At 36.7% G+C, this 25,434-nt stretch overlaps 1 protein-coding gene across 1 annotated transcript in view; it reads left to right on the forward strand.

The window, feature by feature from the left end:
• Positions 1-903: 903 nt before the first annotated feature.
• Positions 904-25,434, forward strand: part of LOC131158831 (protein tesmin/TSO1-like CXC 5) — a 37,626-nt gene continuing 13,095 nt past the window's right edge. Inside the window, exons 1-6 of the mRNA XM_058113738.1 lie at positions 904-1,673; positions 2,825-2,932; positions 6,716-6,893; positions 16,735-17,094; positions 17,408-17,511; positions 17,590-17,684. Coding sequence (XP_057969721.1) covers positions 1,387-1,673; positions 2,825-2,932; positions 6,716-6,893; positions 16,735-17,094; positions 17,408-17,511; positions 17,590-17,684 — 1,132 coding nt within the window. The 5' untranslated portion in view covers positions 904-1,386. The remainder of the gene's footprint in view (positions 1,674-2,824; positions 2,933-6,715; positions 6,894-16,734; positions 17,095-17,407; positions 17,512-17,589; positions 17,685-25,434) is intronic.

The following is a 25,434-nucleotide window of genomic DNA, read 5'->3' on the forward strand; positions in this document are numbered from 1 at the left end:
TATGTGTAAATTGAGATTTTGTAGAATTATTCTTAATCTTAGACTATAAACTAGCGAAAAATAATTCCTATAATCGATCCTACTTAGCGAGGCTCGGGCTTTATGTTGTTATTCTTAATCTTAGGCAGAGTCCCGTGAGATACTTGTGTAAACTTAACTTAAATTTTATGTTGAAAACTATTGGATTGGACTTAAGTTTGCTCATAGCTATTTTAATATTTTTTAAAGCTAAAATAGCATGCAAAGCTTTGTTTGCTATTATTAGTGTCAACTAAATACAAATCTTTTGTGAATTTTAAAAATGCGAGGGATTTCATTCATTAAATGGGCTTTTTTGTTTTTAATTGGGGAAGTATCTCACATTTTACAGCATTTATATCCTGTCCGTCCATTAATTCTAATCGTACCGACGCATCAGATCATAACCGTACGTCCGAGGACTCACCAATGGCTCAAGTCAACAGCTTCAGCGACGGGGCCCTTTTTAGCGCCAATTTTATTTTTATTTTTATTTATCTTATTTTTACTTTTAACGAAGCACAAGATTCTTAGGAAACGCCCTCCGCAGTCCGCACCAACAACTATCCAGTGCTTTTCACATTTCTTATGTTGATACATTTCTCAAATACTTTTCTGCCAGGTTTCCGAGGAACAAATTTTACACCACGTGGCTTGCTACCATTTGAAGAACATCGGATTCACTTCTCTAAAATGTATGGGATCTTTAACCCGTCGAACGCTTATGCCGATCCGCTCACACCAATTTCATTGAAACTACATTATGTTCCTGAATCGGACGGTGGCAAATGATCCATTCATCCCCCCTATGAATTTTAGCCGCACGATCGATCCTTTATACGCTTACCGTCAGATGTACTCACCCACGCAATCTCACCGTTCAATATTTACGAAATTGAATTTCAAAAGCTCGAGAGGGAGGAGCGATGAAGGTCCTGTGCTCCTCGCTCGCTCTCTCTCTCTCTCTCTCTCTCTCTCTCTCATATCCCCTTCTCGCAATCCCTTCCTCTTTCTTTCTCTCCCTACAGCTCACAAAAACCCTGCTCTCTCTCTCTCTCTCTCTGGCTTTTTTTTTTTCTCTAACCCGGGATCGAGCTTTGTTTGATTCCAGTCAGTCTTCAATTTTTTACGGCGGCATTCACCGGACTCCAGCTTAAATATCTATTGTGTAATGTCCGACTTTGCTTTGAAAATTATACGATCATAGAAGGTGTTTCGATCTGAAAGTTGGCGAATTTGAGAAGATTTTGCGGAATTCCTGCAGTTCTTGAAGAGGAATATCAGTGGATTGAGTGTATCAGTGAGAAGAATAGATTTGAATTTGTTTGGCGTTTTTGGAAATTTTTATTTGCTTTGAATTTGAATTCGATGGACCAAGGGGAGGGAGGGGATTTCCCTCCAAAAAAGACTCAATCAGATACTTCTGCAACGGCGGCGTCTGATTTCCCGGCGAAGAAGCTCGCGAGGCAGCTGGTTTTCACATCCTCCTCAGCCGCGTCGACCGCGTCGACGAGTGTCGTCTTGCCGGAGCACCCGCAGTTGGCTCCAGTGCAGGCTCAGCTGCAGCCGCAGCCTCCCGCACAGCCTCAGCCGTCATCGCAGATGGTGTCTATGCCCGTGCCCTCTCAGGCTCCGCACCCTTCTACCAGGGCTGTGTAAGTTTCTGCTACTTTCTTTGTGGCTTCAGTCATTGACGTTCCTTTCTGTTTGAAAGATTTTGGCCTTGGAGCGTAAATTTGTAAGCTTTGTGCAAATTTCGAGGGTTTCAATTAGCATTCCCCTCTCTCTCCCCTCACGCACACATAGAGGTAGAGAAGGGGGGAGGGAAAGACTAGTTTGTTTGCCTTTTTTCTTTTTCGTTTATCAAGACCAATTTCAGTAGCTTGTTTGCTATTTGTTTTCTCTTTTGAAGGACAATTCAACTATGTTGTACTTGATACGTTCACTATTTTATTTGATGGTGTTGGGGATTTTCGTTGAATCTTGTTTGGTTGAACTGGTTGATTTGGGCTCCTTTGCTGTTTAATTTTGAAATTTTGCCAAATTTTCCTGTTCTTTGTGCTTTTTTTCTTTTCTTGGTTTCAAATTTAATTGCAACAAGGAAAAATTTTAATAACTTTGTTGGAATTTATTTGTGTTCAGCACGTTTTAGTCTTCTGATAATTTTTTTTGAATTCTTTAGTTAGCGTTTTACCCATTTGGTTTGAGAACTGAGTTTCTTGATAATTTTCCCCTATCTGATTCTCCAATCCATAAATATTTATTATTCTCTAGCTTTACCCAAGTTGTATTAAATTCACTAATCTCCATTTTTTATTGCTTATATTTCACCCACTACCTTAAGTAGTATGAATTTTTTTTTATATTTATAATCTTACTTTCTTGACCACTTGCCTTCGTTTCCGCCCCTGGATTCCTGAAATTTACCTCCCTTTGGAGTTGTAGGGTTGGCTTCAAGGGGCGCGGGATTAGTCACGTGGACCGTAAAACGGACATGTGGAAACCCGGTGTGTAATCCAAAAAAAAAAAAGTAGGGTTGCCTGGTCACCGAACTAATAGTAGGTTTGGCATCCTCATTTTTCTTTTTTCCCCTTTCATTGTTGAAAAATTATGCCTGTGCAAGAGATGTACTACTTCTGTTAATGCTGGTCTATATTGAGTCCTTTGATGCTTCTAGTTTACACTTTCTTATGCAAAATTCAAGTTATCAATGCTTGTGTTAAGACATATAATAAGGTGTTGTGAGCTTACATAGAGGTTGAACTGTATCTACGTTTCCTTATGATACAACTCTTTCTTTCTGCAGAAAACCAGAATCCCCAAGATCAAGGGGAAGATCCAATATTGAGGTAAAAGAGGGTACTCCAAAGAAGCAAAAACAGTGCAATTGCAAACACTCAAAATGCTTAAAGTTGTAAGCACATTACATTCTCTCTGTATGTATTTTGGCATTAAGCCTGCTTTACTTTCAGATTGTTTACACATTCTAAAAGACCTTTATGTGTGTAAATTGCCATTGTATTATTTTGCCTTTGCAGTGTTTCTTCAAGAGTTTAATCTCCGGCTGCTGATATCATTCTGTTTTATATTACACATGAAGAATATGTTTTAATTTACTGTTTTAAATTCCTTATTTTTAACTAAAAGGTTTCACATTTTTTAAGGTGGATCCAAATATGCAAGGTTGGAGGTCTCTTGCTTACCGCCTTTGGCAAACTTTGTTTGATTTTTCATTTCTAGTACCACAATAATAATGTAACTCCATTTATCAAGCATAACTCAGGGTGCATAATACAAAATTTATGAAACTTTAACGAGAGTAAGGAACTTTAAACGACTGTTATAAAATAGGATTCTTACAAAAAAGAAAAAAATTACATAATGAAAATCTACAATGACACTATTAAAATAAAGAAATACATTGTTGGTCCACAACCTACCAACTTAAGCTTTTAGGTAAAGTGGTAATCTAATGCACACAAAATAGGAAACATTTTATTCAAGCTTAGCCTATGGCTTCATATCTTAATTATAGTCTTCAAATTTTAAATATTCTTTCATGTTTATGAATAATGATGATTGTGTATTATACCTTGCATATGAATGGAATATTATCTGTAAATTACATACATTATCAATAATTACTTGTTTGAATTGCTTACGTTGGGTTGGCCCAGGCCTCAAGCCTCCAACCCATTCTTTGGTCTTCATCCAAAAGCACAAGCTTTGAAAATTCTGCTCAAGCTTTGTTCACATCAAACTAAAAATAGTTGGGATCATGCATGCTTGTATAGGTTGGTTAAAAATTACAGTAAGAGAAACTTGTGTCCAAAATAAAAACTATGCTTCCTTTTTTGTTTTGTCAAATCTCAAATCCATGAGGTACTACAGTATTGTGTTCTTTGTTAAACAATTATATGAACCAATCTTTGTAGCAGCTTTGGTGTCATGTAGTTAGACATTTATACCTAAAAGATGCCAGATTTGGTGCTGATTGGCTTGTCAGAAGTGGCTGCGCCTCGTGGTCTGACCCAACTATCTAATTGTGCAGGGATTTAACATGGTTTCACTTTTAGTTTATACAGTTGCATGTCTTAAAATTTGTAATAAAACCCAAGTTTTAAAGTTTTTGAGGAAGAACCAAAATAAAAAAGAAGGGGTGAACAGAGATAAAGACTAAGCCTTCCTGTTCCTTAAACTCTTATTTTGGCAAATGTGTTGTAAGGGGTTTGCCCCACCTAGTGGGACTTAAGGCTTGGTTTTTTTGTTGTTGTTGGAAGTGGTTTGATTTGTTGGGGGTTTCATCATCATTCTATCTTGGGCAAGAGCCTGGGCACTTAGAACTATTTATAAATGCATTGGAAATTGAATGCCCACCTATTCTTAGAATATGCAATTCTGCAGAGTTAGGTCATACCTGTAGGTTCATCAGTAAGCTGTTAGTCACCAGGTGATCACTGAAAAGTTAGGATATTATTGAGTGGTTATAAATATATTTCAGATTTATATAGAAGTAAAAGGAATGATGTGTGTTATTCAGTGCACAGTACTTTGCACTCTGCATAAAAGGTAATAATAAAACTAATAAATGGAAATCAAAATCATCAAATGTGCTTTAATTCAACCGAGTACGATCCTTCTCCCCTCTTTCCTTTTTTCTGTGCATCTGATTGATGAAGTGTTTAATTGATGTTGTTTTGTGAAATTTACAATGGATGTTATTGTTGCATTGCTTGTTTTGGCTGCACGACCATGATTCATTTGTTAGATGTAGAGAAATTTGTTGAATTTCATCGCTACTTTGTGAGTAATTATACACTAATGTCCTTTCATATGTTTTGTTTGTTCAGAAGAAAAGTAATTCTTTATATGAGCTGATTTCCAATATTTTTATTATATGACTAATTTTCTTTGAAATACGTGATATGGAGACAACTTGACAATGATGGTGCAACTTGTACTCTTACATTAAGACACATACAGATGGACTGGTTAAGTACCTAGGCTAGCATGATATCTTTGACATGATAAATGTATCATTTCCTATGTGTGACTTGTCTGGACATTTTAAAATGCGTCCACAATTATTTGCTTACAAAATTTATTTAGTTGTGGCGCTATTTGCTTCTCAAATGCTGGTTAAATTTGGTTTATTTGTTTCATTATTTCACTCTTTATGGTATCCTGCACGCACATAGCTAATGTAGGCCAATTTACATGCCTGATATAAATACTTTGCAAACACAACCAGGTATAGCTCTATCATTGTGCCTAGATTTTGGTTGGTTGTCATGTCAGACATCTCTTGTCCATGCTGCAACTGGGCATCCATGTCAATGTCTACAGATTATAGCATATTGACAACTATGAGGCTCGGTTTCTGCCTCTATGGTGCCAAGACAAATTATTTTTTGCTATTAATTACTTTGGGTTGATAGCATTTTTCATTGTTTTGCACCAATTTTTAAAGGAATCTGTGGTGGTGCCACAAAAATTTTCAGTGGGGGAAGATAAATCCATTATCTTTATTTAATATGCATTTACATAAAATCCCTTATTATTTTTTTTTTTTTTTCTGTCTTAGTGTGGGTGCATGATAATATTTTCTGTGGGACAGCTCCATAGTTGTCAAATCAAGATTTGAATCTTGAATCAAATTCCAATTTTTGGAATCAAGAATCGAATTGAATCGTAAGATTCAATACAAATTTCCAAAATCAATTCCAAATGATGTGCATATGTTGATGCTTGAACAACAAGGAAAATAGTAAAATGCATTTAAATTTTGATAATAAAAAAAACATATTCCATGTGTATGCTTTCCCTAAACAAATGAAAAGCAAGTGAATAAATTAAGAAGTATTAATAAAAAATGAACTTTATGTTGTTTAAGGGAAGGATTCTAGAAAAAAATAATAAAAAACATAACTTTTGGTGTTTATCGACAATTAAAAAAAAATTTCACGCATACTGTTTCTCTATTTAAAACAAAAAAAGTAATTAACCTAAAAAATGATAATAATTGAACAAACTGCTTAAAAACCAACTTTTGAATCTTAAAAACACAACAAACTATGATTACCACCTTAGTTGATGAGTGTTCTACCCCTTCTTCTCAATGGTAGAACACTATACTCCTCCAAGAGTGAAGAATAGTTTTATGAAGGCAACATGAGACCTAAAGTTTCATTTTCTTCTCATTTTTAGCATAAAATTGATGTAGACAAGGAATGGAAGGTAATTGTGTAAAAATAACAGCAATAAAGAAAAAAATAGAATGTTGTTTTTGGGCTTTTAAACATTCTAGTTTGTCATAGCAGGTTATGATAGGTCTTGAATTGTGTGAATCAATGGATTTAGATTGATTTATTAGATTCACGAGGTGAATCGATAGATTCAACAATGATTCGGTTGTTTTTAGATTCACTAATAAGATTCGAATCAATTTGGTGTGGAATTGATACAAATCGTATGAATCAAATTGCGAATTGTAGTATTCTAATTACTATTGGCAGCTCATAAATTTTCCTATAAGCCCGCCCCTTCTTTCCAAAATTCCTATGGGGGCAGGCATTTGCCTCTACTGATCAGGATTGTATGTAACCTACTTGCTGGTATTGAATTTTGTTGTGGTATGAATTTGAACTATTCTAATAATGCCATGCATCTGGCATATATATATATATATTTTTTTCAGGTATTGTGAATGCTTTGCATCTGGCATATATTGTGATGGATGCAACTGTGTTAATTGTTCAAATAATGTCGAAAATGAGGCTGCTCGGCGAGATGCTGTAGAAGCTACCTTAGAGCGAAATCCAAATGCCTTCAGGCCAAAAATTGCGAGCAGTCCACATGGAACTCGGGATAATAGGGTATGTTGGTTGTCCCAAATTCAATATAAGCTAACATGCCTCCTTACATTGGTTTACAAAGTACCGAGATCACTTGCATAGCTAGAGTAACAAAATTTAATTATTCTATTTAGTTAACATTTAGTTATTGTTGCTCTTAATATACCACAAGCAATATTGTTGAACATGTGCCCAACAGTAAATATTTTAAATATTGCTCCTTCCCCGGACCCCGCATTTGCGGGAGCTTTGTGCACCGGGCTGCCCCTTTTTTTTAAAAAAAATAATTTTAGTAACTCAGTTAGTGTGGCCTAACTCTTGGGGTAATTCGATTAAGATTGCCCTATTTTGTGTAAATTTGAGCTTGGCTTTGCGGAAACAGTGCATTCTTTAGGAAATTTGATGTGGTGCTGTTGTGGATAGCAACTTAATCAAGTCTTAATACAGCTTCCTGCTTCTGTGTGTACATCTGCAATCAATTCTTGGAGTTGCCTGCATACACAATTTAGCAATTTATACAATTTTCATGCATCTTTGCTCATTTTTTTGGCTTTTACCCTAGCATTACATTGCAACTAACAAGAAATCACTGCCTTTTTCATATATCATCTCCACATTGTTTTTTTTTGTATTTTTTTTTCCCACTATGATGTGGAAATCGAGGAGGAACAACAATGAAGAATTACGGGGTTGCAAACGAACTGTATGTGTGAGAGGGAGTCAGCTCGTGACATGGATCCTTCTGTTGAGGCAGCATGAGGACTCAGCCTACCAATCATTTGTTAATAACCCCAACCTAACGTTCCGAGAGAAAGGCAAAAGAATCCTTAATATTTCGGTCATCCGCAATCCATCTCTCTCTCTCTCTCTCTCTCTCTCTCGTGTCTTTGTGCATGTTCATTTCATTTTCAGTAGATATTGATCTTATCTTTAAACCATCTATATGTACTCAATTAATAGGGCCCATATTGGTTCTAGTTTTTCTGTTTGTGGAAACAAAAGGTATGCAACAAACTTCCTATTCAGTTTTTAGAATTTTGAAGTTCAATCACTTTATATGTGTTAAGACATGGAAAAAATCTTAAAATATTTGGAGGGTTACTTGAATTCAATGTATTGATAGAGTTGCTCATGATGAAAGAAACAGTTAAGCTGTGGTGGGGGCGGCAAGGTTGTGTCTGGTGTGTTGGTGGCAGTGGCGAAATAATTGCGGGGATCATGTGTGACAGTGGTATGGGTTGTGGTGGTGGAGGGTAAGCATTCATAGCAGTTATTGGAGTTTGGCGGTTATTGCACTGGTGGCATAGTGAAATCATGGTGGTTTTAAGGGAGTTTTGGGTTTGATACAACAGAGGGTGCTGAGATGTTTGGTGGTTGATGTATGTGTAGCAGTGGTATTATGTTGCTTTAGTTTTCTTGGTGGGGGTTTCTGGGGGTTGGGGCATTTGATAGTGGGGTAGCCATACGCACAATGTTCTTTTTTAATGTTTCCTGTCATAGTAACATTTGTTTAAGAATGTCAAACATGGAATTCTTGTATTCAAATGTTTCTAATTTTTCAAAACTATTTCTTAAGATAGGAAATAAATACAGTTTTGAGAACATGAAATTCTTGTTTTCAGAAGTTTCTATTTTTTTGAAACTATTTCTCAAGATGGAAAGTAAAAGCAGCACACATTTCCTTTTTCGGGGTAATAGAAGTAAAACATACACATATTGAGAGAGACAGAGCACTTACAATAATCTCTTAATTATTCTCATAATAACTGTTTTTTTTTTTGCCCCTCAAGTAAATGCTTTGCATAATAGTCATTAAATAGTATTATGAATATTCATCTTTCACAAATAGGTTAGGATAATTTGGTTTATATCAAGTATGTCCCAACTTACCAACTTAGGTTAAACCACTTTTAAAAATAGTTGTAATAATACAAATATGATATTCATTCATATTATTTCTCTAATCAGTTTTACTAATATGTACTGCAATTTTTCCCAAAATGTTAATGGTATGTTTTATTTTAAATACTGAATTATATTTGAATTATTAAAACTAAAGAACTTATTTATTTGGCTTCTTTAAATAATAATTTTCTTATTTCAAATTATTAAATGATATGAACAATATATTAATTGGTATTAAGTTAATTTGGTTCCTCTCTCTCTTTCTCTCTTAAATTTCAGTTTATAAATTTATATTAATTGTCACTTTTAATATCTTTGTCTGTGGCTTATCTATTCAGTTTGGCTGAGATGGCCTGTCAGGTGATCCTTTGTAGCTCATTTGTGATGCTAGTGTTGCATTTGTTGTTGACCAGTTTGAAACATGATGGCATCTTCTGCAGAAGCCAAAAACTATTAGTGTAAACTAAATTGCAGCAATTTCAAAGCATAAAGCAGCCTAGAAAATTAATCAAGTAGAGAGAGAGAGAGAGAGAGAGAGAGAGAGAGAGAGAGAGAGATAGAGATAGAGATAGAGAGATCCAATATTCTTGGTCAAAGTAGTTTGCTACTATTTCCCCATGATAAAAAAGTAAAGGAAAATGTATATATTATATAGATGGGATAGTTGCTACTTCTGTGACATTCCAGGTTGCCTTCATAGAGAGAAGTAGAGAGAGTGTATTTTGTTTGAGATGGAAAAAGGTTAGGTTCTTCTCTTAATTGCGCTTGCCCTAATGTATAGATGTGTCTTAGGCAATATTATTTTTTAGCTAGTTATTCTCGTAATAATTGTTTATTATTTTCTTTATCCAATAAATCCTTTGCATAATAATCCTCATCAGTAATTAAATTAATTTGGTTTCTCTCTCTCTAAGTTGGTTTATATTATTTATCTCTTTTAATAGCTTTCCATTGTTTATTTCTCTTTTCTTAATATATTTCTTTTTTTGATAAAATAAATATTTGCCATGGCTTATCTATTCAGTTTAGCCATGATGGCCTATTGCATGGCCCATTTTAGCCTCATTTAAAATGCTGGTGTTGAATTTCTTGATTTATATGAAACACGAGGGATCTTCTCTAGAGGGAAGAAGCTATTGGGGGGCATTCGGCTTGAGTTATCTTGAAGGTAATGTGTCCTTTGGGTGGCCTTTAAAACGATGGATGCCTATGTGTGGGAATATATTGGAATATCCATGGTAGATATCTTGGATTCACTAGGAATGCAAGAGAACTCAAAACATGAGCACTAAATACCCACCTCTTCTTGGATTCCCACGGGAATTCAACTTAATTGAAGGAAAAAATTGCTCCTTACCTACTATTGTTGCTCTTCTTGTTTGTTTTCATTATTATGATTATTATCATTAAAAATATTATTATAGATTTGTAAACACCCCAATTTTTACCAGGCTTTCCTGAAAAGACTTGGCGTAATAACGCTTGACCTTGAATCCCGAACAACCCTGAGTTTAAAAAAATAAGCCTTTTGAGTCCTAAGTTTTAAGTTTGAAGTCCTATTTTTAGAGTCCTGGTTTATTTCAAAATAGTCTTTCTATTTCAAGTCTGAGTTCCTTTCAATTTTTATTTTAAACCAAGTTTTTCTATTTTTAGTTGATGTCCCGTAATCTCTTTCATTAGGCTCGGTTTTGTGAAATAAGTCCCATATTTCCAAAATTTTGAATCCGAAAACTGAATTCTTCTAATTGTTAGTGGAAATCCTTAAATTGCAAAAACCAAGTTCTGTTATCCTTTTTTGGAAATTTGAGCTTTTCAAATTCCTAATTCAAGTTTAGGAATTTGTTAATTAAAGTCATTCAAAATAAGTTGTTGGTTTTTAAATTGAGTATTTTTAATTTCAAAGCCGGGTTTTTGTTTGGGTGTTAAGGTCATGTTTTATTGACTAGGGGCTTCCTGGGTCAAAATTGGTCAACTAGAATTTCAATTCTAGGACAAAATCAAAAAATGTATAAAATTACATTATATTGAAAGGGTGCACAGTATAAGGGCACAGGGGGGGGGGGACTACAAGCTACAATGCAGATGCAGTAAGAAAATCCAAAAATACCAAAGTTACAATTGCAAAATACAAAGAAAATGAAAGGGTACAAACAAGTGTTGCAGAAAAGGAAACTCGTGGGTACATCACTATATGGGGAGAAATACAGAAATTACACAAAGAGAAAATTCTTAGCCCTCCAGTGCCACCTGGGAGCATCTCTCAAAGCCCTCCATTCTCTAGCTGCCACCTGGATCTTCCAAGCTCCCCTGCGCACAAGAATGGGAATCAGTTTGTTAGGAGAAAATTCACAAAATAAAATAAAATACAAAACAGAATTCACATGTGCAGAATAAAAATGACTACACCAATATTCCCTGGCAGAAGGGAATTGTGTTGGAATAATCCATGCTGGAAGAAAGGAATTGGCGCCAAATTGAGCCTTGAGACTCCCTATAAATAGGGAGTCTCGCACTATAGCCAGACAACCCGCAGAGAGAATAGAAATCCTGCAAGAATTGAGAGAGAAAGAAATTAGAAAGAGAGGGGAGGTTCTGCCAGTTTGAAGAAGGAAAGGAGAAGAGAAACTCTGCCAAATTGCAGAGAATAGAAAAGAGCTAGGGAAGAGAGTAGAATCAGAGCAAAATGCAGAAGGACCTCGTTGGGGTCCGGAGGCAATTCAGAGGGCAGCCTCCAGAACCTGAAGTAGGAATTCAGAAACTCACAGGCCCACCACTACCAGAACAATCACTCAGACACACAGAGATTGGGAAAGAAGACAGGAGGAGATAATAAGAGGAGGTAAAAGCATTCAGTCCCCCTTTTCTTTCGTCCAATCTTTAAGTTCATTATTGGCTATATGTGTAGGAGAATGCAGGTGCCCCATACTAGTCTTAGGTTCAGTCCTAAACCTGAGCTGTTTCTGAATCAAATCAACCCCCAGTTCTCCCAAACCCGAACCAAGATTCGGATCTTCTGATTCGAACCAAGTCCCACAACCTGCACCCGAATCGAAACTTGGATCCCCTAAACCCTGAACCGAACCCTTGAAACCCGATCCCCAGCTCCAACCCGAGGCCCAATTATTTTAACTAAACCCCAAGCCCAACTTTCTAAAAACCAGGCCCAGATTTCTAACTAAAAGCCAAGCCCAACTTTCCAAAACGCCCCCGGCCCAGTTTCTTTTAAACCAAGCCCGTTTGGAAACCCCCACCAAGCCTACTGCTGCTAACCCGCGACCCATCTTAAAATTAACCCCCTGGCCATTTTTAAAATCTAACCAGGCCAGCCCATTTTTAAAATCAACCCCAGGCCGGTTTTCAAAGCCACCTCGGGCCCGTTTAAAATTTTTTTACCTCAAGCCCATTTTTTATTTTTCACCTAGGCCCATTTGAAAATTTTTTAACTTAGCCTCAGCCCAATTTCATTTTTAAACTCCCAAACCCTTTTCAAAACCCGAAGCCCAAATTCAAAACCCAAAGCCCCTTTTTCCAAAAACAACCCTAGTCCAGCCAATTTTAAAATTAACCCTGGCCCAAAAACATTTTTAAATCCAACTCAAGCCCATTTTGAAAATTAACTCAAACCAGTCCGTTTTTAAAAACTTAACCCACGACCCATTTTGGAAAGCCCAAAACCTTTTGACCAAGCCCACTCAGACCAACTCGAGCCTGCACAGTCACTCTATGAGTCAACCCACACTCACCCCCTGAGTTGAGACGAGTTAGCTCGTCTTCAACCCTAACCCAGTGACCCGAAACCCTAGCTTGGCTGATCCCAAAGATCCGAAACCCCAAGAATTCTCAGAACAATAGCCTATAAACCAACAGCAACCACAAAGCACCATAAGATCTCATAAGCAAAACAAGAAAAGAAAAAGAGAAAAACAGCAATTAAAAAGGGAATAAGGGATACTTAGCTCAGTCTGGTTCGTAAATTGAACCCTTTCCCAGATCTTGCACTTGATCTTGCTCCCGGGAATGTCCTGGGGTGTTCGAGCCACAAACTTTAGTTTCACTATCTTAGGAGAGGGCAAGGAGCTTGAAGTAGCTTAAGTGAGTATTCGGCCGAACCAGAAGACCAGAGAGAAGAAAAGGGAAGAGGAAAGAGATAGGGAGAGGGCTTCGTGAAAGAGTTGCAAGAATCAAGAGAAATCTTGAGGTTTCTAGGGTGAACGAGCAACAAAGAGTACCTGAGAGAGCACAAAGAAGGATGGGGGACTTCCTTTTAGGTTTCGAATCAGGGAGCTAGGAAGAGAGATAAAGAGAGGCTAGGGTTTTCGGGCTTGAGTTATAGAGAACAAAAAAGAAGGAAAGAGGCTCCAAAGGGGGTTGCAAGGCTAAGAATTAGTCTCTAGGTTAGGGTCTAGGGTTTTCTCACATGGTACAGGAGATTGAGAGGGAAAAAGAAGGGGGAAATTGACGAAGAGTTGCTGGTTAGATCAGAGAGCAGACCAAAATCCCTAGGGTTCGCTCGCCTGCAAACAAAGAGAAGGAAGAGGGAAGGAGAGGAAGAGAGAACACTGCGAGAGAGTGAAAATGAGAGAGGAAAAAATTTCAGTTTAAATATGTCAAGCCTTGGGACCGTAGGATTTCTCCATGTGGCGTGTTGTGGTTCGTTTGTTCGAGCTGCGTAGAAAATCTCTCCGTGGCCGTTCGATCTTTGGCTTCCATCAACGGCCGAAATGATCCCAGGACTGGTGACCCCCTTTGATCTCTGCGTATCCACCCGCCATTCGACACGTGGAGTCCCTGTTCCCTCAACTTTTAATGTGCAAAAACGTTCGCATATCAACTGTTGGATCTCCAATCTTCATCAACGGTTGAGATCACGTGTGTTAGCCTCAATGATGATGCCTGCGGCCTTTACCCTCATGCGCCTCTGCTCAGAGGCGACACGTGGCCACCTCAGCAACTAATGCACGAAGCAGCTCCCTCAGCCGTCAGATCCCCGCCTTCAATGAACGCTCAGGATGATGCCACGAAGCCAATCCAACTCGCGTGCTCCCAGCCGTTCAAATACTGAGTACTGACACACGACTATGGTCCTGACCCGGACCTTAAAACCGGTCTTCCCTCAAACCGGTCAAAGTTGACCCGTTTACCCCCTCAAACCGGTATTTTCCGGTTTTCTTTATTTTATTTTATTTAAATACTTAAATAATTCATTTAAAAATCCACAAAAATCATAAAAATGTCAGAAAAATCACAAAAAAATCAGAAAATTTAGGAGAAAAATCTAAAAATATTTTGACTTGATTTTTATTGTTTTTGCTTAATTGTCTCTGTGTTATTTCGATTAAAAAAAATCACAAATAATATTTTTGAGATCAAAATTTCTTTTATACTTGGAAAAATCACATAAAAATTCATAAAAATCATAGGAAAATATGAAAAAATATTTTTGAGTTGGAAAACTCATCTTTACAAAATTTTCATCCCCAAGTAAATTCAAAACCTCCCGGAATATTATTTTCATACTTATAAAACCCTACAAATTTCAAAAACCTCGGAAGTATATTTTGTACTCTATTTTCTTGATTTTCCAATCTCGATGATTGCAATGGGAGGCATTGAGCTCTTCGGAGTGCGATATGCCCCGGTTATGAGAGAATACTTATATAGTATTTTATTTTGTGCATTTTTTTACACTTTTTCAAAGGGAGTAATTTCAAAGGTTTATTAAGTTTGATTTGTGGGATAATTTTCGATTAATTAGGTATTGTTCGCAAGAATGGGTGCGTAGGGGGTGCTAATACCTTCCCTTTGTGTAATTGAACTCCCGAGCCCGACTCTGGTAACGTAGACCAATTCTACCCTTAATTGGGTAGTAATCAGGCGTTCTAACCACACTAAAAGGTTATTGGCGACTCCATACACATTGTTTTTCCACGAAAATATCATTTTTTTTTTTAAATCCACCTTTTCGTCCCAAGTTCGCACTCGCTCTGGTTGCGGGAACGTCGCGACAAGATTATAATTGCATTTTTATGATTATTAATATTAAAAATAATTTCATAATGCTTGTTTTCATTATTATGATTATTATTATTTAAAATATTATTTAAAAATATAATAGTTTCTATTATTATGTGCATATATGTACATTACAAGAATGTATGTAATAGGTTTTTGGAGGTATTACCGTAATCTTAATGAAATAACATTTGAATACCCATGTTTTGCGAAGCACTAAAGTCTTGTGTTCCAAGAACATATGATAAGCTAATCAAACAAAATATTCATAGTAATCTCATTCTTGGGTAGGGCATTTAGGACAACTTGAGCCAAATGCTTACTTACCCCCCGTTTGGTTTGCGGATTTAAGCTGGAATGGAATCAAAATTTTGACCTTGATTCCCATTCTCGTGTTTGATTTGCAAAAATGAGGGTGGAATCGCATTCTGGGAATGTTAATTCCCCTGTTTAGTGAATTTTTTCCCCTAAAAAACAATTATAACCATCACTAAATAATAAATTCAAAAAAAAAATGCAAGCAAACCATCTCTTTATAACAAAAATTATTGTGAGAATAATACTTATTATTGTAAAAATAATAAAAGATTAACAATAACACAACAATAATAAGAATAACAACAACAACAACTATTGTTACAATAATACCAGTACTAATAATAATAAATAATAATTGTTGTAAAGTTGGAGATGGAGATGAGAAGAAGAAAAAAGAGGAGAAAAGAAGAAGAAAACAAGAGAAAGGAGGCAACAGTTTCCTAGGGTTACATCAGATCAGCACCAGGTCTGCCCTTTTAGATTTTTAGATTAATAATAAAAAATCTTGAATGACAAAAGTACCCCTACTCACAGCACCTAACTGCTTTTTATAAAAATAAAAAAACAAGAAGAAAGAACAATAATAATAAATTATTATAATATAACATCTACAACAATAATGTTGTTATTTTTTAATTGTTTTTGTAATCGTAACAATTATTATTGTTGTAGTAATAATAATAGTAATTATTGTAGTAATTATTATTATTACTACTACTATTGCTGCCACTCTTACTTATGAAAGATAACATGAAAACAGAAGCAAACATATAATATATTATTATTACTGTTATAAAATGTAAAAAATATTATGATCTAAAAAAAGCATAAATTTTGAATAAAAATTTGAAGTCATATATTTGAAATATTACAAAATTAAATAATTCTGTATTGGGGCATTAAAATTACTCTTTTTTTTTTTTAAATTTCATTATATCCAGCATTGAAGAATATCTAGCATTGGAAAGAAATAAAAAGTGTGATTTATGCAAATATTTTGTGCTATGGATCAATTGTAGTAAACACATTCCATCAGGGATTCCAATAATGTCTTGATTTCATTCCTACCGATTTCTTTCCTATCTTCAATTCCATTCTGCAAAACAAATGAAGTTAAGTGTAAACTTGATTTCAAATTGCACTATTGCGGCAATTTCAAAACATAAAGCTGCAGAGGAAGATATTTGAATAAGTCCGTAGAGAGGGAAATATTCAATATTCTTGGTCCGAATATTATAGTTTACAACATATTTTTAGGTTAAAAAAATGAATACTCGCCTGAATTTATTGCATCAAAGTTTGTATTTCCCTGCCCATGCCCATCCAGTCTTTATTCTTCTGAAGGTAAGTTATTTCTTTGTGCAGCATCGCCTTGACTTGTTCTTCTTTTCTGTGAATATTCTGCATTTATAGACAAACTATTTCTGATGTTATTTCTTTGTGCAGCATCGCCTTGACTTGTTCTTCTTTTCTGTGAATATTCTGCATTTATAGACAAACTATGTATGATGCTGGAATCAGAAATTATGTGTTTGTAAAAAATAGGAATATTGCCAATGTTATATTCACATTGTGCATGCTTTATCTGCTATTTACAAGGCTTATGGACTTTTTTGGTATAATGCAGGAGGAGGCTGGGGATGTTTTGATTTTGGGAAAACACAACAAGGGATGCCATTGCAAGAAGTCAGGGTGCCTTAAAAAGTACTGTGAGTGCTTCCAAGCCAACATTCTTTGCTCCGAAAATTGTAAGTGTATGGACTGCAAAAACTTTGAAGGCAGTGAAGAGAGACAGGCTCTCTTCCATGGAGACTATACAAACAGTTTCACGTATATCCAGCAGGCCGCAAATGCTGCTATCACCGGAGCAATTGGATCCTCTGGCTTTGGGTCCCCTCCAGTATCCAAGAAAAGAAAAGGTCAGGAACTCTTCCTTGGGCCAACAGCAAAGGATGCTTCCATTCAAAGGCTTGCACAATATCAACAGGTAAATTTGATCATAGCATCCTTGTTTGGGAAATATTTCTGGATGGGCTTGTTATTCCCTGCTATTGACAAACAGTATCGCCATATGATTTCACATTAAATTATCTCATCTCATTTCCTATCAATTAGTTGACCACTTGGATCTGTTTTGGTAGGCATGACAGCAGTTCACATTCGCCACCCCCCCCCCCCCCTTTTTTTTTTTTCTCATTTATGGTGGTTTCTACATGCCACTAATTGATATCTTTCTATTTTTTTTAGTACTTGACAACTCCTGATGGTATAATTAAGTGAATATTTTCTATGTTTATCAGACGAACCATGGTAAAGTTTCTGCACCCTCCTCTTCTTTGTCTTCTGTTCCTATTAATCGTTCCGGAAACAATGCAGCATTGGGCCCTTCAAAATTTACATACAGGTGTGGTTGTTTTTGTGAAATTATTGTTATTACTACTATTTTCTTGTTTACAGAACTGACCGCGTATCATGATTGAAGGTCTCTCTTGGCTGATATCATCCAACCACATGACTTGAAGGAACTTTGCTCAGTTTTGGTTGTTGTTGCGGGAGAAGCTGCTAGGACACTTGCAGGTATAATCCCATACTTCTTTTAGAAATTCAAGTGACATGCTTAAAATTGAGGTTAACTTACACAAATCTCCTTGAGGTGTGGGAAAACTATCCTGTTTTCTATTGAGTTTTGAAGAATGTTCAAGATCTGATGTGGAATCAGGAATAGAGGAAGGGAGGGGAGAGAGGAAGAAGGAAAATCTAAGGGAGAGAGAAGGATCTGGGGGAAACACAAATGTTCATTTCCAAAAGAACCAAACCAAACAATTCTGGTACAACAGATTATTTGTAAGAGAACTTAAGGGGTTGTTTTGTGTCATTTCTGTTTTTTGTTTTCGTTTAGTGTTGTGAATACACAGGTGATGACAATGCTGTTAATGGTTGTTTGGTCATTTAGCATTATTAGTATGTGTTAAAGAGTTATGTTACTAAGTGTGAGTTAGTAAGGGTATTATGGTCATTGGAATTTTACTTGACATATATTATAAATAAAGGGAGAGACCTACCATTGATGAGGTCTTCCATTTTACCCAATTATTCGGCATGGTATCAGAGCAAGATCCAACCTAAACCCTAAACCCTAAACACTAACACCACCACCAAATCAAACCCTAAGCCCTTCCCACCAAACCAAACCCTAAACCTAGCCATCCTATGCAAATCGGTTAGTACAGGAGGATCGCCACACTCCTACAGCCTAGAAACAAGTCCAGAGAATGCCGGAGAACTCAGCCATTGCTGGAAAATTCCCTGGCCATCGCTTCCTTCTTGGGACCTTCAAAACCCTTCCATATTTCACAAAACCAACCATATAATCAACGACAGAACCCTCCGATCTGTAGATCTGCAAAATCCATATGGGTGATTATTATTTTGATATTGTTTGGTGTGATATCAATCCTACGAATAGGCCATGTACTCTTTGGTTCTCCTTGGTTAGATGATTTGGGTATGTCAAGGATTTGAGAACACACGTCTTTTACTATAATAGTAAAAGATCATTTCGAAGCCTTCTCTACCAACCAACCAAGATAAAGAATCTACCAGAGTTACTCAACTTGAAGACACTACAAGCATGGAATTTAATATGTTTGAAGACATCCAAAGTCTTTCATACATTCCTATTTTTAAGTTTGTCATTGCAGATGTGTTTATTCATCAATAAAGTCTATGGTGCTGCCGAAGGATCGTGGTTTCTTGTATCACTCGAGTGCTAGCTTTCGAAGAATCCAAGTTCTTCTTACTTTTGATCCTCCAACATTTCAAAATTTAAGGCTAAATCTTTCCAACTGGGGGAGATTTGATATAGGACAAGAAGCAAGACCTTGGGAAGATCCTTGTTGGAGAATAGTTAAGAAGAATTAGGTCAAGGAGTTGTTGGTTTTAGTTAGTAGTTTATTATGTATTTAGTTTAATTAGAGTAGTATTATGTGTATTTGGGGGCTTGTTTGCGATATTTGTGTATTATAAGGGTGAGTTTGGAATGTAATGTAGTTTTAGGGGTATGTAATTTCATGTGAGGGAGGTTTCATACAAATAGTGTGTGAAATCCATGTTGTATGTTAATGAATTTGAATTGAAGAATGTGTGATTCCCACCCTTTTTATCTCCTCTCTCCTCTCTTTCCCTTCCTTATTTTCAATTTCTTCTAATCTCTTCAATGGCTATAGATCCTTGATGCCACCCTGCTGCCCTTGCATCAAACAATTAACTAAATCTATTGTTAAAGCTTGATATACATTGTTGGCCCACAACCTAACTGCTTAAGCTTTTAGGTAAAGTGGTAATTAACATGGTATCAAAGCCAAGTTGGAAGGAGATCCTAGGTTCTAGTCTCATTGCCCATGTTTATTGTGTGGTGTTTAAAAAAAAATTTATTCCCTGTAATTGGTGTTTTTATTTATCGCAAGTTTATCTCTCCACGTGCTATCGAGCTGCAAGTGTAGCTGCAAGTGTGGGGGAGTGTTAAAGGCTTGATATACATTGTTGAGCCACAACTTAATAGTTTAAGCTTTTAGGTAAAGTAATAATCTAACATCTATGCTTAAGAGTTTCTTTGGTTATTGGGCTTCAGCCTTGTTTGTCCCGTAAGCTGTAATTATTAATTTGGAAAGAAAGTTAAGTGGAAGGATGTTTGTAAGCCTGTTAATGAAGGTGGATTGGATATAAAGTGTTAGCCCCAAGGTTCCAAGGGGCCTAATTTTGACGATAACAAACATTTTTCGAACTAATTACTTTTGAGTTTGAGTTGTGCTTAACATGTTTCAAAGAATTCAAGTTGGAGAAATAAACAATGCTTGAAGACTTGTTCAAGATGGTTGGTTTTATTTTATGCATTCGTTTTATTTTTAATATTCTCTGAGTTGTATTGTGTAAATCTATTAGAGTATCTTGAAAATGGCGCAAAAGTAACTTAACAAAGAAAAAAAAAAACTTAATTGTTAATCCCCAAGCGGATGACAGGGCCCATGACCATGCGCCATGGGTTGGTTGACCGGCCTTGGCAGAAGGTGTTGACCGGTCCAATGGATAAGTCGACTGACCCTACTTTTTAGAGATCCCAATGTCTGATTAGCACTCTAACAGTAAGTGGCCATTTTGGACAAGGACCTTGCTTTTTAGAGACCCCAATGGTTTGATCATTACTCTAACGACTAGTGCCCAGTCGACTGACTTATGAAACAAGTCGATTGGTTTGAGCAATGGACAGTCTCCAATGGGCATAAAATGGCTAGTTTGACCCTAAAGTTTATAATATGCCCTCTAAAGACCAAGGAATAGGAGCCAAGCTATCTATTTTGAATTATCAAAGGCTAAATCAATCTCCTCTCTCTCAAACTCTTTGTGCCTTAACGTGCTCATATTGAGACTCTTGTGCCATCTCTTGGAGATTTCTTTGAGAGTTAATTTTTGTGCCTCAATTTGTATATCCTTCTTTGTGAGGAGAACTCTATTGTAATCAATCTTGTGTAAATTGGTGTCCTTGCCTCTATGTAAAGCAAGGGGTGGACTTGGTGACCTTGTCTCTATTAAAGCAAGGGGATTATTGGAACTTCAAGGTGGTTGGCTTTGAGAGCGGATGTAGGTGGGGATGGCCGAACCACTATTAAAAGTTTGCACATCTCTCTATCCCTACTCTCTTTGTTTTAATAGCTATAATATACTTTATGTATAATTTGTTTGCATTGTTTGATTTGTTTTAAATTTGGTAATCAAGCAATTAGTTTTATTTAAACCCAATTCGCACCCCCGCTTCCCCGGGGGGGGGGGTGTGTTGGGGGTGCCGTTGGGCTAACATAAATATGCTCTCAAAATGGACTTTGGCATTTGCAATTAAGCTGATATGGCATATCTGCGCTTCTAAGTCTTTTTTGTGGGTGATTTGGATTCACAGTTCACCTTATTTTTTTTTTTTTTTGTGGAAAAGAGGGCGGCACCTCCTAACTTTGTTATAAAACCCCTCACTTATGACGGAGGAATACCGTGATTCCAACTTTGAGACTTAGGGAAAACAAAATCAAATCCCAAAAATGTAAAACGGACTTAACCAACTTATTCAAAACCAATAAACCAATGACCAACAATCAAACAAATAAATAAGAAATAAACAACTATAAGTGAAAAACAAACAAAATTCCGGAAGATCTCGAGGAATAAACCAACAACTACAACCTTCACAAACACCAGCACAAAGCATCACGAGCGCAAGGAAGGAAATCCCAACAAATCCAATCGAATCATTCCCTTGACTTGTTGTGGAAGCTCATCCTGACAACTATATGGTCGATATATACCAGATTCACCTTGCTTGGCAAATAAATCCTCATTTTGATTCACCTCCCTGTAAACATGTTCCACTTTGTAATGTATGCCTCTCAATGCTAACACAAGCTCTTCCCACAATTCTCATAAGTTTCAAGCCGAACACTTTCCAGAATTAATCCATTGAACCAACAAAGCAGAGTCATAGGCAATCTCCACTTGATCAAATCCGAGATCTTTGCACAGATTAATCCCTGTAATAATCGCTTACAATTCAGTCATATTATTGGTTCCATAACCCAGTAATAAGGAAAAAGCTGCTTTAAAAATCCTCTTTCATCTCTTATCACGCCTCCACCACCACAATTACCTGGGTTACCTCTATAGCTTCCATCCACATTCAACTTAACCCAACCTGTCCCAGGTTTACACCATTTGACTACACGAGGAAGACGAACCCTCACATTTTTTACTTGAATATCCAAAGCACGAAGGACTACAATATCCGTGCAAGAAGCAAGTGCACATTTAGTTAACTTGTCCGAAATGGATCTCAACTAATATTTAATATCAAGCCACACAGTTCTCACCGAATCATGAATTAGTTCCATCTTGGCTTTGCATCGACGAGTTCAAAGTCTCCAAATGATGAGACTAGGTATGAGACCTACCAAAATGCCGAACTGTGAGGCCTGTCTTGCACAACTAAACCAGAAATTAACTCTAGCTTTCCATGTATTCGTTGCCAAACAACTAACACCCAACACCACTACTGCTTGTTTCCGTACCTCTTGAGCAAAAGATCCCATGCAAAACACATGGTCTAGAGATTCAATTTTGGCATTTGAACAACAATCACACCAAGAGGCCATTTGAACACCTACTTCTTGAATACAAGTATCAACCGGAAGACAAGCGAACCAAGACTTCCACATACAAATTGACACCCATTTTGGCAACATAGGATGCCAGATCCATTTTGAAACTAAGAATTCCTCTTTACGCTCTCTTATAATTTCCCAAGCACTTGCCGTGGTAAATTTCCCATCTGTTGAAGGTTCCCAAATCACCGTATTTGGACCCTCCTTGCAAGAAATAGTAGAGTTCATTACTTCCTCAGCCTATTCTTCACCCAGTAGATCCACTAATAAATCAACATTCCACCCATCTCTATCCCAACAATTTCGTGTTCGTAGCGTATGGTTTCTGATTTCCTAAACCTTAGCACAAATTGGACCGGAGGCTAACCATCGATCAACCCAGAAAGAGGCCGACCCTTCTTTAATTTGAACACGAACATGCTCTAATACTTCAGGTATCACACGAGCAATCGATCTCCAAAATCTAGTTCCTTTATCTGGCTTTGTTTCTCTCAAGTAGTGTCTATTATTCAAATACTTGGCTTTAAAGAATTGAGTCCACAAATTATCCATAGTTAACAATCTCCACACAAACTTCATATGCAATGATTTTTTTACTTCCTCAAAATCCCTAATACCCAAACCACCCTCGCAAACAGGCTTACATATATTAGGCCAGGAACACCATTTCCTTTTTCTTTTATCATTTACTCCACTCCAAAAAAAAATTTAATAACATATAATTTAACTTTATGAAGACAATATTAGGAATGTTAATTATTGCCAATTGATGAACCACCATTGATGATAATACATGCCTAATTAAAACTAAGCGCCCCCCTTGAGATAAAAGTTTAAATTTCCAACCTGCTATCTTTTTCCTCAATTTAGCAACTAGAGGCTCTAAAATACGGGCCCGTAAGACGACCCGATACCAAAGGAACACCCAAGTATGTAGTAGGGAACCCTCCTTCCGCAAAGCCAGTCATCCTTAACAAGGACCGCTTCCGAGCATAAGTAATTCTCTTTGAAAAAAAAATACTTGACTTGTCTTTATTTATCATTTGGCTTGACCAATCCTCATATTTCTTTAGAGTCTTGATAAACATTCGAATGGAACTTCTCTTACCATTGGCAAAAATAAGAATGTCATCCGCATAGAGTAGGTGAGATACCAAGGCGCCCCACGAGGATGATAGCATGCTCCTATCTTATTCTCCATAAAATTTTTCTTTAAAAACCGAGAAAGAACTTCCTGTAAAATAATAAATAGATAAAGAGATAGAGGGTCTCGTTGGCAAAGCTTAAGAAGGTTTAAAGAAACCTTTATAAGTGCCATTCATCATAATGGAGAACTAAGGAGAGGAAACACATTCCGCCACTAAACCACAAAATCTCTGGGAGAATCCAAAGCTTTTCAAAACCAAGTTTAAAAAATCCCAATCGACCCCATCATAAGCCTTATCCATGTCTACTTTGATCACTTGTTATGCAGAGAATGAACCATTTCTTGTGCCAATGTAATATTTTCAAATATACTTCTATTGGGAATGAAAGCTCCCCGCTCCAGAGAAATCAATGTAGACAATAAACTTGTCATCCTTGCAACAATAATTTTTGAAAAAAATTTGTAGATAACACTACAAAGACTAATAGGCCTGAACTTGTCAAAACTTTGGGGATTTCGAACTTTTGGGATTAGAACAATATAAGCTGCAAAATAAAATCTAGGAAGAGGAGACCCAACAAAAAAATCTCTAGCTGCATCGATCACCTCTTCTCTTACAATATCCCAACAATCATGGAAAAAAGCCGAACCAAAACCATCCGGACCTGGGCTACTATTTCTCGGGATAGAAAGAATAGCATCCCTTAACTCCAGCTCGGACGGAGCACGACAAAGAGCAATATTCTCCTCTTTAGAAACCATAGGAGATATAATATCATCAAGGTAAGCTGTTCGACTAGGTCCTGCATTTGTTAAGAAAGTTTGAAAATACCTTACTGCACCCTCATGAGCAGCCTACATAGAATCCAGCACTTCTCCATTCAGAAGCTTCAATGAATGAATCATAGCCTTCTTCCTCTTTTGGTTCACAAATGCATGAAAGAACTTTGTATTATTATCCCCCCCCTCCAACCACTTCTTTTTGGCTAGCTGAAAAATATGAATCTCCTTCCTCTTTTCCCAAGCTTCCAACTTGAGTTTAGAAAGGAAGAAATCTTCCTCAATTTATGGCAAATACCCTTCCTGAAGCTGAGCCTCTACAACCTCCATACTTTCCTCCAGATTTTTAATGTTCTGACGCACACGTCCAAATACCTGCTTGTTCTAGTTTCGGATTGCAACTTTCGTATGCTTCAATTTAGCAGCAAGTCTAACTAAACCTGTGCCATGGGATTCCTCCCTCTAGGCTTCCTCCACGCAAGACTTAAAAGATTGCTGAGTGCTCCACATATTCTGATACCTGAAGGGAGAAGGGCCATATCGATGCAAATTTCTATGAAACCGAATAATCGATGGGTTATGATCTGAAGTCCTCCTATTTCCATACTCAAAATAAATATTTGGCAAAGATTGAAGAAGAGTCGAATTATAGAGGACCCTATCCAATTTTGCCCAACTCCGAACAAATAAAGGGAAAACATTATGGGCAGTTAAATGCAGTTTCTGGGTGCTTTTGGACATGGAAAAGGATACTAAAAGCAAGGGAATGCGCTATCCAAACATAATATACAGAATTGAAAATGTATCACCCTTTAAACTGCTATTGGGTTTTACCCAAATAATGGGGTTGAAGACAAAGTTCTTTGGAAGCTGATTGTCTTTGATTCCTTTATTTATTTTATTTGTTTATTTATTTTTATTTTTATTTTTATTTTTATTTTATTTTTCCACTACTTGGGACAGTACTGGTAGAAGGAGTAGCTCTGTACCTTGGGCTAATACTTTGTGGACTAGGCATAGATACACTGTATTCTCAAGTATTCATTTGTGGCATGGCGAGCTATTTAGAACAGGCTAAGCACTACGGGCTGAGTTGCTAAATGAGGTAGAAGCTTTGATTCTGTTTGTGAAATTTGTGGTTTCTTATAACCAATTTTTTTTAATGCCCAACTTTATGGTAGGCTTGCCAAAAACTAAATTC

Source organism: Malania oleifera, chromosome 6 (genome assembly GCF_029873635.1).
Source record: "Malania oleifera isolate guangnan ecotype guangnan chromosome 6, ASM2987363v1, whole genome shotgun sequence".
NCBI classification, from domain to species: Eukaryota; Viridiplantae; Streptophyta; class Magnoliopsida; order Santalales; family Ximeniaceae; genus Malania; species Malania oleifera.